Genomic DNA, 13,643 nt, shown 5'->3' with positions numbered 1-13,643 from the left:
GGCAGGGAAATCCTGTGAGCCCTTCTTGCCTGAGCTGGTCCTGTTGGGCTGGGGCTTACTGCCTGGCTTGCCAGGCTGTCCTGAGGCCTCCAACAAACTACCTGACAGTCTGTCTGACTTGGGATGATTGTGTTTTATTGGGTTGTGGTAAATTAACTACCATGTTCATTTATGGATTGTTGGAAAAGTCAGCTTCCAAAGAAACAGAATGCAGGAGGTGGTCAAAGCCAAGGTTCACGCCCCATGCTTGGCCCTGTTTGGACTCACCCTGGGGTCAGAGTACAGCAGAGCCTCTGGCCCAGCAGTGACTAGCATCCTGCACTTTGGGGCTGTCCCGTTAGACCCTTGCCTCCCTGGTGGCCTGCCCAGGGCTGACAAAGAGATGACCTTGCACTCAGGCCAGTGTGGGTGGGATACGCAGCTCAGATCTTCTGTCGTGGTGCAGGTAGCCCCCCATGGGTCCCAGGAGCATTTGGTTTTATGGATGGTGGTGAGTGGACCCACTTCTAATAGCTTCTCTTTTGTGGGTAAGTAGTAAGATGGAAAAGCCTGTGTTCATTTAGAAGGAGCTGCTTTTAAGCCACAAGGAAGGTAAATTAGCCAAGATTCCTTAATCCCATGGCTAATCCACCAATAGAAAATAGTGTTTCATGTACTTCCCGAGGAGAGCTAATCCTCCGTAGAGGTGGGGGTTGGGGGATGCAGAAACATCAGAGAAATCCTATATCCCTGAGATAATGTGAAACAGAAACATGGACCTATGGGCTTGAGGGACAAAGGCTCATTTTGTGTTGTTAGCAGCAAACTGGGGGGTGAAAAGTGTTGGTTAAAAAGACAGTTGCCGAGCCTGGAGATATTGGGAGGAATTTCTTCAAAAACACATTTTGTTGTATATCGAATCTGTGTGATCCTAGACAAGTTAGTCTGTCAGACGTCAGCGTGAGAGGGAGTCTCCTTCTTCCCCTCTACAGTTCAGGGCTTGGAGCTGTTAGCCCTCATCAAATGAGGTCTGAGGTGGGAAGGGGAGGAAGTAGGCTGCTTCTTGGACTCCCAACCCACTCTGTGCACCCCCACATCCTGCTGAGGCCAAGGCCAGCTGACAGGGGCCCCTCCGTCCTACCTACCCTCCAACCCCTCCCCCACTGTTCCCTCAAGCCTCCCAGGTCCAAGGCCCAAGCTAGGGGGAGGGGAGCGGGTTCCTTACCAGCCAGTCGGGCTCTTGGGGACCTGGACTGGTTGGGGCAGGACCCAAATTCTCTGCATCTCCGTGGCGCTCAGGGCCTGGCATTTGTCCATCCAGCGCCCCGTGTGACACCTACTGTGTGCTAGGAGCTGTGCCTGGAAACAGGAGGACAGCGGTGAGCAAGAATTGACAAAAACCCCTGTCCTCGTGAAGCTGACGTTTAGATTGATGGAGGTCAACAGGTTGTCAAGGGCCAGCATCTGCACCTCAACTTGAAGGCCCCTGTGCCACAGATGACGGGGTGCCGGACAGAGGCTGGGGCAGAGAGCCAGAGCCCTGGCTGGTGGGAAGGGCAGGGCTCAGACCAGCAGCCCCGTTCTCAGGAAGGTGTGCTGGCCTTTCCAGCCCGCATTTACCCCGCAGACATAGGGCAACTGGCTGGCCAGGGCACCATCCCCAAGACAGGGCACTGCGTGTGCACATTCACGCGTGTGTGCTCACACAGACGTACACCAGCAGACAAAGCTGGAACTGGCAGGAGACGAGGCAGAGCTGTGCGGGCGCTGAACCTGGCAAACCCACTTTGTTTTGATAGCTCACAAGACCCCACAGCAAAGAGATTCCCCTTTTCTTGCATCTGTTTTAGATCTTTAAAATCTGAGTGAAGTCAAAACCATGCTATGAGGGAGATTAATTCCACATTTTTCCATCTTTGCAATGAAACCAAAGGAAAGTTCGACATTCTGTGCGGCATAGTCAAGACAGGGGCCTTGAGCCAATGGCCAACGCCAGGATGTTTCCCGCAGCCTGGCACCAGGGTTCCCAGTGGTGTGGTTGGGCAGCTGTGCCCTCTCCCGAAGCCCCAGGGCGCCTGGGACACTACCACCAGTAATCTGGCTTCTGGGGTGGGGGGCGGGGGCTGGGATGCCCCCGCCCCTGTGGGAGACCTCCTGGAGGAGCCCAAAGCAACCACAAGCCTGGAAGTGATTAAAAGGAACTTTCCGTCACAGAACTTTAAGGAGCAGCCAGACCACCACGTGCCCTGATGGCTCAGTCCCTACCAGTCCTGACCACAGGCTGCCTTCTTCAGGGCCCCATCAAGCCCCATCTGTGCGCAAGGCCCCCTGCAGCCCAGAGCTCCGCCATGGCCCCTGTGAGGTGGGGAGCCATGTTGCCCATAGTACACCCCCGTGTCCAGAGCAAGGGCCACATAAATATGAGCTGTTAGTACAGGATTACAGTGGAGCCCAGAGAGATGGACTGTACAGATGAGGAATCTGAAACCTTGAGTCCGGTAGCTTGTCCAAGGCCGCTCAGCAAGCTAGGAGTCAAGTTCAGATCTGAACCCAGGAAGAACAGCCCTGGAGCCTGTGCTCTTACCACAGGATAAAGGTGGGGACCGGAGGTTACCATGGCAGCATTTTCCAAGGGCCCGCCCCCGTGCTGTGACCAGGACATCCGCAGAGAGGAGGAGGACAGGCACCGAGTGTGGGAGGGGACCAGGAGGTCGTCAGGGGGAAGACGGCTGGAGTGGGGCTTTGGTCAGAGAGAGCCGTGATAACAGGCAGCGCGGGCCTGGAGTCCAGCCTTTAGCCCTGAGCTACTGCACAGGAAAGTGACATGGGAGAAGCAGGTGGAGGGGAAGGGTGACCCAGGAGTCCCAGGAAGCTGAGGTAGCAGAGGGGGTGGCCCTGGGGCAGGGGTAGCCTGCCTGGATCCGGTGAGGGCACTCCTCGAGCAGAGCCCTGAGATGAGGGCGTTGCCCAACCTGATTCAGCAGCCAGAGGGGTCGCGGACAGCACGGTCCAGTCACGGGACTGGTTTCCTGCACGCGGTCAGCCCTTCCTCCAGCCCTCCCCCCGCTCCAGCACCCCCCTGTGCTCACCACTCCCCCTGCCCTCTCCCAGCCTTTGGGCCTTTGCCCCCGGCTGCCTCCGCCCTGCATACTTCACCTCCCTCCCTCTGACTTTCTCCCCACTCAGTGGCCCTGGCACACAGCTGCACAAGTGGCACCCCCCCACCCCAACCGCTTCGCCCTCTTGCCTCACTGCCCGTCTTGCCCCCTTCAGGCACTGGTGGCTCCGTCTCCTGGCTTTCAGCTACACTGCTGTCTTGGGACAGGTTTAGTTCCCCTCACCACTGTGCCCCGAGCCTGGCAGAGTGCTTGTGGGGGTGGGGGGATGTCACTTCTGGGCCACCTGTCTTCCACGGTCTGGGAAGCCTGGGAGGGGCCCCGTGCTGTACCCAGATCTCTACTGAGAGCAGGAGGGCGGATGTGGAGACGTTCCCTGGCTGGGGTGGGGGGCCGTGGGAGAGAAGCCTGGGATGGGGTCGGGGGGTGCTGTGGGAAAAGCTGGGGCACGGCCTCCACATGCAGGAGCGTTCTGTAAGGAACTGGCTGGATAGCTGAGAAGTGCACATAGAACGGCTGGTTGGTCTCCCTCCATCTTTCTCCCGCCTTCCAAAACATTCCTCACTGTTAGTCGTGGCCGAGCTACTTTGCCAGAAGCCAGCCCAGACAGGACAGGTGCGGCAGCCACGCCAGTGCCTAGAAGCCCCCACGAGCCAGAGTCTCTTGGTGGCGGCAGATGACAGACCTGATAGATGTGGGGATGTCCGGAGGGGCCCATTGGTGTACTGTGGTGCCCTTGGGGCTTTATGGAAGTTGGGCTCCGGTTTTGCTGCTACATTTGTCCGCAGGATATATAAGAGAGAGACTTTCAGCAAAGGTCGAGGTAGCAGCTGTGCTCTGGGCGGAGGAGCAGCTGCAGAAGGTGCCCTGGCTCGGAGGGTCTGCCCTGGGTCTGTGCTCTGAAGTGCCAGGTCACTCCCTTCCGTCTCACCTCCAGCTGAGGCACCACTTGGCCACGGTCAGTTCCCGGGCTGAGCCTCTTCCCCAGACTCTCTCTGGAATCAGCTTTGAGAACTGGCCACTCTGAAACTTGCTCAGACCTGTGAGTGCAATAAGGCAGTGCCAGGGAGTGGAGGCTTCCCTGTTCCTGTCCCCTGTGGCTGAGGGCCCTGGGGCCCCTCCTCCACCTTCCCCATGGCCACCACACTCTCTTCCTTGTTCAGCCACTCCAGACCAACCACACTGAGCTCCTTAATAGTTCCAAGTGTACCATATTCTTCTGTGCCTCAGGGCCTTTGTACCTGCTGTACCAGGGGTTTGGAATTCGTTTCCTTCAGCCCGTCTTGTGTTGTCTCCTCACAAAGGCTTCCCAAGCCCTGGTCAGAGTTGGAGGTCTCCTGACCAGGTCTGTCAGCCCCAGAGTAGGTGAGCCGTGTCAGGGTCCTGGACTTCACTTGGATCTCACTCTGTGTGAATGCATCCTGCTCCTTTTCTTGCCTTGTCCCCAAACACAAGTGAAAAGGGGATGAAAAATGACCTGAAAAGCGGGTAGAAACAAGGACTAGGGAAAGGAGCTGAGGAAAAAAATGCAAGACAAGCCTGCCTCAATAGGAAACCAGTCTGGGGAGAAATAAGAACCTAGCAGGGCTGAAAGAAGGGGAAGTCATTCCGTGAGGAAGTTGGGGGCCAGGAAGTAGGCAGAAGGGCCAGAGGAGAAGCCCACCAAGCCCAGGGAGAGCACGATGGCAGAACTGGTAGGGAGAGAGTGGTCCCCAGAGGACTGCACACTGCTCCATGGGGCGAGCGGGGCCTCTGAGGGTGGGGGAGTCCTTCTCTCAGGGAGCACTGGACTCTCACCTCCACACGATGCCCGTGCAGAGCCCGTGGGAGCATCCTGGCTCCCCAGCCTTGGCACCAGCCCGCTCAGGCAGATGCCCTGCAAACCCACTTTGGCTTCTGACGGCACTACCGTTTCCTGAGTCCCTGTCACACACCAGGAGTCGGGGCCTCCCCTTGGCCACCTCGGAAGTTAGTGGAGATGCACACCCCAGGTGCTGTCCCTCATAGGGCACCTAGACTGGCCTGTCTGAGCCCTTGGGGGGCATGGGGACAGTGTGGGGTGAGCTGGGCTCTGCTGTTCCAGCTGCCAGAGCCCCACGGCCTCAGGCAGGCATCGGAGACCTGGATGCCTGTCGGTAGAAGGCATCTAAGGCCATGAGGTATGGAGCCATGGTGTCTGTGGAAATGTCCCCCATGCTGTGTTGTCTCCCACTTGGAGTTGGGGGCCCTGGGTGCCAGACGTGTGGCTGAGGACTGGCATTTTGGTGCGGCTTCTTTGAGCATCACTCAGGTTCTTAGGGGACTAAAAATACAAGCCTGTCACTTTAAAATCGGTTATTTTTAGACCCCACTCAGAAGGCCCTTCAGGGTGTTACATGAACCGTCTTACACGTCTTGAACTGTGAGTGAGAGAAGCTGCTCGCCTGTTAATGTTGACTTGACAGGGGACAGATCAGTGTCTGCTGTCCCCTGAGCAGGAAAATGAGGGTTCGAGTGAGATGCCCTTGTTCAGCCTCTCCCGGGAGGATTTTCCGCTGGAGAGCTCAGGCAGCCAAGTCAGGCTAGAAACAGTTCCCTGCCCCAGCTGGAGCTGGCCTCCCTCATGCTCTTGGTTTCGGTCCCCAACACCTCTATCACCCTCCTCCCTGTCTGGTCCCCTGTGCTGGGCTGTCCCTTCTTCGTCAACCACTGAGGGGCCAGGCTGCTTTCCAGGGGGCTTCAGCGGTGTCCCTGACATCCTTGTGTCCCTAATTCTGTCTGAGACCCAGGGGCTTATGGGTCCATTGCTCTCCCCGCTTGTGTCCCCCACTCTGACCCCAGCAGTGAAGATGATGTCAGCAAAACAAAATAGCCTTGCTGCTGGCTCCGGTCCCCCTCCGGGCCCTCAGAGGGGCCTCACACTTAACCTGTCCTCTCCGGAGCCCATTTTCACCTCTCTTGCGGTGCCGTCCTGTCCCTTCTCCCATCCCCACCCCTGACTTACCACCGGGTGCTGGCGGTTCATACCTCGTGGGTGTGTCTGGTTAGGCCTCTAACACGCCTAACCAGGGCCATGCAGGCCCTCCCCAGAGCATCCCCGTGTGGCAGCCAGAGGGGTCTGCTCCCCACTCAGCCTAGGACCACCAACACCATCCTGTGCTCTAAGGCTGAAGGCAAGGCCGCCTGGCGTGGCCAGCAGCGCCTTGCCCCATCTCCTGCTTCCATGAGGCCCTTCCTCATTCCTGCACAGGGCCCTCCTTTGCTCTGTCCCTCCTGTTCCTTTCTTTCCCTGCCACCTCTGGGCTCTGTGCTCACTGATCCTTTGGGCCCAGCACCCTCCTTGCCTGCTTGCCTGGTGAACTCCTTCTTAGCCTTTGCTCACCCCTCCCTTCCCCCACCCAGACCCCTCGGTTCTTCCCAGCACACCCTCCTGCTCTGTCCTGCTGCTTAGTGCTTGGCCTCTGGATGGGGTGTGTACCCCATGGGTCCCGCCGAGTCTGTGTGTGCCCTTGTCAACCTCGGTGACATAGGTCAGCCCAGGGATCACGTGCCGAGGCTGAGCGTGAAGAGAGTCTGGGGCAAGGGTCTGCAAACTTTCTTAACAGTAGCTATCAGGCTTTGTGGGCCAGAGGGTCTCTGTCACAACCGTGCAACCCCATCCTTGCCAGAAAGCAGCCATAGACAGTATGTAAACAGGTGGACATGGCAATAAAACCTTATTTACAAAAGTGGGCAGCAAGCTGAGTGTGCCAGGCCTCAGTCTAAAGAAACAACAGAATACTTTCAACAGCAATCAGGAATGTTCCTAAGGGCACTATTTCCCGTGACCAGGGCTGTGGCATCCTGGAAATCGCCAGTGACAGCGGCAGCAGAAAGTGCTTCAGAAACAAGCCCTCCAAGGTGACCCGCTGACCAGGTGTGACTTTGAGAATGAAAATTCTGGGTCTCCTGTGACCTTGCCCCCCCAGTGAAGCTCCCCTGTAGCTGGCAGGTGAAGGCTGTGACCTTGGAAGGAGAGGGTGTTAGATGAGGGGTGACGGTGTCCAGGCGTGGGGTTTGAATGTTTGTTTGGTTTTTTTTAATTTATTTATTTGACAGAGAGATCACAAGTAGACAGGCAGGCTGAGCAGAGAGCCTGATGCAGGGCTCGATCCCAGGACCCTGAGATCATGAGACCTGAGCCAAAGGCAGAGGCTTAAACCACTGAGCCACCCAGGCGCCCCAGTGGGGTCTGAATTCTGCTTCCTGTCACTGTGGTTCAGGGAGAGAGTAGTCAAGCCCCGTGTTGTGAGGGGTGGGGCATGAGCAGGGAATGGGGTGAGTTCCATGGCGTGTTTGGGAATTGATCACTTATGCTGAGTGACATGGCCCCCAGTGAAAGAAAGCGTCTAAAATTCAAGTTTTCGGGTGGTTTCTCATCACGTATCTATTAAAAGGTTCTTGTTGATAATGTCCCTTTTGTCCATATATCATTGCTTTTTTGTAGCCAAAATTGTGACTTTGTGATAATTCCAAACCTAAATATCCAGTCAGGTGAGAGAGTGCTTTGTGGGGTTTGGGGGCATCTGAGGCCTGGGAGCCACCTCTGAGGGTGGCCTGATGGTGTGAGGAAGCTGCTGGGTGATGCTGGGGGGGTTGTTCGTTCCCATTTAATCTGGAGCCACTGGGCTGGGTGACCTGGACAGGACAGAGGTGTCCTGATGGATAAGGACAGAGCTGCACGAAGATCTCCTTAGACTGCCTGAGTTTGGGCTTTGGGTGGGGGGACACACGGGCCTCCTGGGGTTACATGGCTGGTACCCTTCAGGCATGGCTGGAGCAGGGGGAGGAGGAAGGCCAGGCCTCACCTTATTCGTTCACCACAGGAACAGAGCGAAGGTGCAGCTCACGGTGCTTTAGCCCAAACTCTGAAGCTGGGCCCCCTTAGTTCACGGCCCTGGCTTGTCATTCATAAGCTGTGTGACTTCAGGCAAGCGCTTAATAGCCGCGTGCCTTGGTTTCCTCATGTGAAAAATGGGGATGATGAAGCCTCCCACCCCGCAGGGTTTTTGAGGAGTGCTTGGCATATCATGAGCTCTCCGTGAACGGCAGCTGCCAAGAGCGGCCCCTGGAGCCGAGTGTGTCAGAAATCATGAGAGGACCGCCACCCCCCCACCCCCCGGCTCCCCTGAGCCTGTCCTGGGTCTTCCCACCATTCTCCCTTCAGGTCTGGACCCCTCACTCCATTTACAGCAGGGACTCGAGTGAGCTGCCCAGATGGCACAAGGCCCGGGGAGAGGGACTGAGTTGCCTGGTTTCTCCACAGTCCACAGACAGGAGGGACCTTTCCGAAGGCGTTTAGACCCCAGCATGCAGGAGGCCTCAGGAGATGGGTCACCTGCCCAGACAGGTCTGCCCGGCAGCCAGAGCCCTGGCCTCCTCAGCCTCTTCTCCACTTTCCCTTTGCCCTGCTGCAAGGGCAGAGGCCTCCAGACAGCTGGTCAGTCAGGGCTGCTTCCCTCATTGGCATCTGCCACCAGACCTCCTTGGGGACTTAACAAGCTAGGGGACTTATAAGGGGGAGAGGCTGGGACCAGACCTCTGCCACGGCTCCTCTGCACAGAGAAAGGGGAGGGGCCTGTGGGTCCCGGGGCTGCTTGCGAGGCCAGCCCTCATTTGCCCCCAGTGGAAGGAGGGTGAGAGGGTGCGTTGGGGGCAGGGGTGACGGTGTCTGGAAGACTGTGGGGCTGTTTGCTTCAGTAGTGCGCCTCCCCACCCTCTGGAGCGGGTGGGCCTCATCTCTGGGCACCGTGTGGCAGGACCCAGAGTGCAAGGCAGGGTGAGCAGCCTGCTTGGCATGGCCCTGGGCAGCTGGAAGAATGGACCACAGCCTCTGCCTTCTGAATGCTGAGGCAGCACGTATTTACTGAGGCTTGTGGTATGCCTGACCTGTGAGCAAGACCATGCAGTACGGCCTGGAACCAGTCCTTGCTGGGGACGCCCTTGCCCACCCATGTGCTGTCCCCAGTGTTTTCCCCTTCCGCCAGAGGCCCCAGCAGCTGGGAGGCTTGGTGGCACCATAGTGGCCTGGGCTGAGTCCCTGCAGATGGCCCACCTGCCCTCTTGCTGTCTATACCGCCAACCCTGAGCATGTTTGACCTCTGTTCCTTGAGTGCCCCAAAGTCACCCATTCGGTCTCAGGGGAGATCTTTTTCCGTGGCGGAGGGAAGGCACATCAGCAAAATCAGGCATTGGGATTTCTAGGTTTCACTTGACCTTGAGAGCCACCATTTTCCATGAAAACGACACCCCATGCTTTATTAGAGTAGGATTATTAAGGAAAACTCGTGGAGCAGAGAACACCGGACAGCATTCTAACATACAGATAATCCAAAAATCGTCCTCCTCTCCCTGGCCCATCCTTCCGGCTCAGACGGGCGTCAGGTGGGATCAAATGTGAGTGTGAAGAGCCTGGTGGACCTCCTCCCCGGATGGTGACTATCACTCAGCATCTGGGCAGAGCCGGGGGGCGCTAGAAGTAGAGACCAAACAGAGATGATGACTCTTCCAGAGTCGGTCGCAGCTGGAAAAGGGGAGAGGTGGGAGAAAGGCAGGGAGGAGGGGAGCTGCAGATTTTGAGGAGTCGTGGACATGAAGCCTTTCTGTCTACAACAGGCCACAAAGCACGTCCTCAAAGCTCCCCAGGGGAGGGCCCATAACCAGCCGGCACCCTCCTTCTAGGGGCTGCAAGGGAGAGATGGGTGTGTAGTTATGTTTAAAGAAGTATAATATGAACAAATGGCCATATTTCTACCGAGCAGAAGCATGGGCCCCCCGTGGAACTAAGTGAAGGCCTCGTGAAATGCGTGGCACCCCCGGTTTTGACACTCGCCCCGCACCCACTGCCTCCACATTTGCGGATTATGTCCCTGTGGAAAGTTTAAAAGGGCGGGGAGGGGGTGGTCACGGAGGAAGAGCAGGCTGGCTCCCCCACTATGACCTGGAGTCCAGGGGCATCGGAAAAAGTCTGGATGGGGAAGGATTTTGGAGCTTGGCTCAGCGCGCGTTTCACAGCAGCCAGTGGAAACTTCCAGGAATGCTGCTCTGGGCCAGCCAGGGGCTGTTTCCGCCACCCCTTTTACGAGGTACAGACCCCTCAGCGGCTTCTGGCCAGCACAGGGGGAGTGTGACTGTTCCCTTCAGCCCGGCTCTGCCTCTTGGGGTGCAATGCTCCTTTTCAGGCTCAGGCCTGTACCCCCGGGTTCAGAACCCCTGCAGCCCAGGTCAGTTCCCTCAGGAACGGCCAGCCGCCCTGAGGAGCAGCCTCTGTGAGCAGCCGACATCCGTGCGGGATGCTGCGAGAATTTATAGCAGCCCGAGAGGGTAAACTCCTTCCCAAAATGTTTCAATGGTTTTTTAAATGTATGAAAGGAAAGTTTCCTTTTCATTGGACCAAGGCCCAGAGTCTCTTTGGAGCCTCAGGGAAGGTGGCAGAACCTCTTGGGAAAGCCCATAGACAAATGGGCAAAATTAATAGAAAGTATTGTTTCTTAACCTGACCCCTTTCTGCTGGCTGTCAGCTAGCTGCACAGCACAGGGACCAAGCCTGCCTCGCTTATGGCGGATTCACCCGGGGCCTGGTGCAGGCCTGGCACTACACAGGCACTCACCCAGCCCTCGGGGAGGAGGTGAAGGAGAACTCAGCCATCATGGCCAGCCTGGCTAGGGCTGGGCTTGGCTGTGTGACTGGTGGGCAGGCCCTGGGCAGGAGTCCTTGAGGGCAGTGAGCCAGCTGCTCTGTGGGGAGCACACGGGCTCCCAGACAGCACTGCCCCTCTGCCAGCACTCTGTCCCAAGCCAGAGAAGGTGGGCACGTTTTTTACAGCCTTGTCCAGCAGCCATGTCTGTAAGACTGGCCCCGGCCCATGAGGCACATGTCTCCCCAGCACGTGGGACTAGGGGCGTTTGGCAAGCCAGATGGCTAGGTCCACAGGCCAGCTATGCTGGGTGGGCAGGAGAGGACAGGGAGCCACAGGCGCAGCCTCCGGAAGCCAACATGATGACAAGCGTTGCCAGCATGGGTCAAGCTAAGAAGTGCTGGCCACCATCTTGAGTCACCTCCTAGGCTCCGGGATTCCTGTGACCTTGGCATTGTCCTTCCATTACAGAGGAGAAAAGGGGCTCAGAGATGGAGTTAGGGCCTGTGTCTCAGACGACCTACAGGAGCAGTGGTCCTCATTGGACTCAGACAGGCAGAGGCCCTCCTAGGCTCAGAGTTGCTCAGTCACTCACCTCCCAGCCTGGAAAGCCCCTCCAGGTGTGGAACTGAAGGGCCTAAGACGTGGGCAGGACCCAGATGGGGTGCCTTCATTTGGGGGTGTTGTTTTCTTACCTTTGGAATGGAGATGGGTGATGATCTCTGGTTGATTGTGGACAGAAACCTGGTCCAAATGAGGAAGTGGTTCTGCTCTGGACTCCCATCTAAAGGCCAGACTTCCGGGGCTGGGGATCCTGACCCTTGGTTGTCTTGGGGAATGACCAAGGCTGTGGGGCCCGCTGCCTCCCTTCCCTGTGTCCTCCCCTTGGCCTGCAGACATCAGAGGACAGCCATGCAGAACCAGGAGGAGACACAAAGGCCAGAACTGTCCCTAGAAGCCATTGGAGACAGGGACCTGGCAGGACGACAGGCTGGGCAGCCGAACAGGACTGGTTGAGGGGATCCCCAGGGCAGCCCTATAGCCCCTCTGTCCTCTGAGGCCTGACTGTGCCATTTGTCTTACAGACGGTCTCCATCCTGGAGCAGCGGCTGACGCTGACGGAAGACAGGCTGAAGCAGTGCTTGGAGAACCAGCAGCTAATCATGCAGAGAACACCACCGTGATCAGGGGAGCCAGGATCAAGAGCTCGCTCGATTTGCGGGGGGGGTGGGATGGCAGGCCAGGGATTTGTACTGGGGGACTTGGGTCAATAAACGAAGGGGATTCAGCTCCGTCCCCGAGCCCCCGAGGTTAGGCACTTCTGTCCCCTACCAACTCTCTGCCCCCGGAGGCTTGCCACCTGCCAGCGGAAGGCCCCTCTGGGCAATGCCCGCACAGACACAGAGGACTGCATTTGGTTTAATGGGAAGGAGTCACTTGAAAATGTTTGCTACCTCGGAGTCCTAATGGGCCTGAAGATCACAACACACCCTCCCCCCCAGAAGAGGTCGCCCCCAGGCCACCTTATGGGGTTTTGTCGCCCTCTCTGCTGAATGCCTGGCTCTTCGCACCCATGACAGCTTAGGAGTGGACTGACTGCCCATTGGATGGGCCAGCCAGGAGTTTCCTCTAAATATGACAAAAGGCTCCATGGGGGCCATCTGAGTCAGGTTAGTCCAGGAACAAGCATGCGGTGGGGCGGCGGTGGCTTCACTGTGGCCTGGATTTCTGCCCCACACGTGTTCACTGGGGCCCAGTGGCTTCCTCCTCTGTACGCCTGTGGGTGAAGGAATCTGAAATTAAAATGGACTTTATTGAGCTTGTCATAAAAGTGGCATGTTCTGAGTGAGACCTCATCAGTGTCCCTCCCACTCCTCAGGGCCCCTAAAGGGAGAATGAAAGCAGTGGCTTCGGAGGGCCCTTGCCAGGTCACCTTGGGCACTCGGGACACTCTCATCTGCATCTGCTCAGGGAACTGGGGGAGCCAGGACAGCTGGAGCCCCAGCCCAGCATTCACCTCCCTCTGGCTGGCCTCAGCCGGTTTTGTCAATTGGGTCCTGGAGGACTCAAGCAGCTGCATTTCCACTTACTCCGGAGGGTTCCCCCAGGCGTCTTCCCGTGCACTGCACAGGGAGAGCCGGGCGGGTGCCCTCCACATGTCTGGGTGCCGTCCTTGTCTCGGGCATTTGGCTCCTTGGGGCCCAGCCAGCCAGGGAGGTATTTATCCTTCAACATACCTGCTGTGCCCTGGGGGGCCGGGGGGGCCACGTTAGATCTCAGGAGCTGTTGGTACCACGCAGCTAATGAGCTTCCCAGCCCCTGCAGCTTCCAGGTGGGAGCAGAGCCTGAAGGCTGGGAGTTGGGGCCGACATGGAGGCGGCCTCCGTGGAGCCCGGATGAGCGGCAAGAATGGGGAAACTGCCTCCCCCACCAGCTGGAGGAGTCCAGGGTCAGGCTTCAGCCAGCGGTGTAGCCTTGACATGGTCCCATAACCTCTCTGAGCCTCACGTTCTTGTTTTAGGCAGCGCTGGTAAGTACCCCTCCAGGGGCTTAGGAGGTAGACCCCTCCCTCGGAGCTCTGCGAGTGGGGAAGAGGCTGCCAGGCAGGCCTGCGTGTCTGAATTGGCAGGTAAGGCGCTCAGATTGCTCAGGAGGTCAGGAGCTCCCCCTGCATGAAGGCTCTTAGGGAGTCTGGGCAACGCTAAGGGAGCTTGCTCAGGACACCCTTGTGGGGAAGGTCTGGTCATCCCTTCCCATGCTGGACCTGTGGGAGCTCCCAGATGCGAAGCTGGAGACCCCAGCGTTGGGGCTCTGGTGATCTGAGCCACCAGTCCAGGGGGAGGTCATCTGCAGGGACACAGATGGTACCCCTCACTGGGGACTGCAGGACAGA

General features: G+C 57.8%; 1 protein-coding gene across 4 annotated transcripts in view; it reads left to right on the top strand.

The window, feature by feature from the left end:
* POC1A (POC1 centriolar protein A) overlaps window positions 1-12,584 on the top strand; it is a 69,034-nt gene extending 56,450 nt beyond the window's left edge. For 3 of the 4 annotated variants that reach the window (XM_032868216.1, XM_032868215.1, XM_032868219.1), the window contains one exon: window positions 11,836-12,584. In XM_032868216.1, the coding sequence (XP_032724107.1) occupies window positions 11,836-11,934 (99 nt within the window). In that variant the 3' untranslated portion in view covers window positions 11,935-12,584. The remainder of the gene's footprint in view (window positions 1-11,835) is intronic. The other variant, XM_032868217.1, reaches the window with a different exon arrangement.
* Window positions 12,585-13,643: the final 1,059 nt, after the last annotated feature.

This window comes from Lontra canadensis, unplaced genomic scaffold (genome assembly GCF_010015895.1).
Source record: "Lontra canadensis isolate GAN:19392208 unplaced genomic scaffold, GSC_riverotter_1.0 scaffold35, whole genome shotgun sequence".
NCBI classification, from domain to species: Eukaryota; Metazoa; Chordata; class Mammalia; order Carnivora; family Mustelidae; genus Lontra; species Lontra canadensis.
This window is presented reverse-complemented; position numbering and strand designations above follow the sequence as displayed.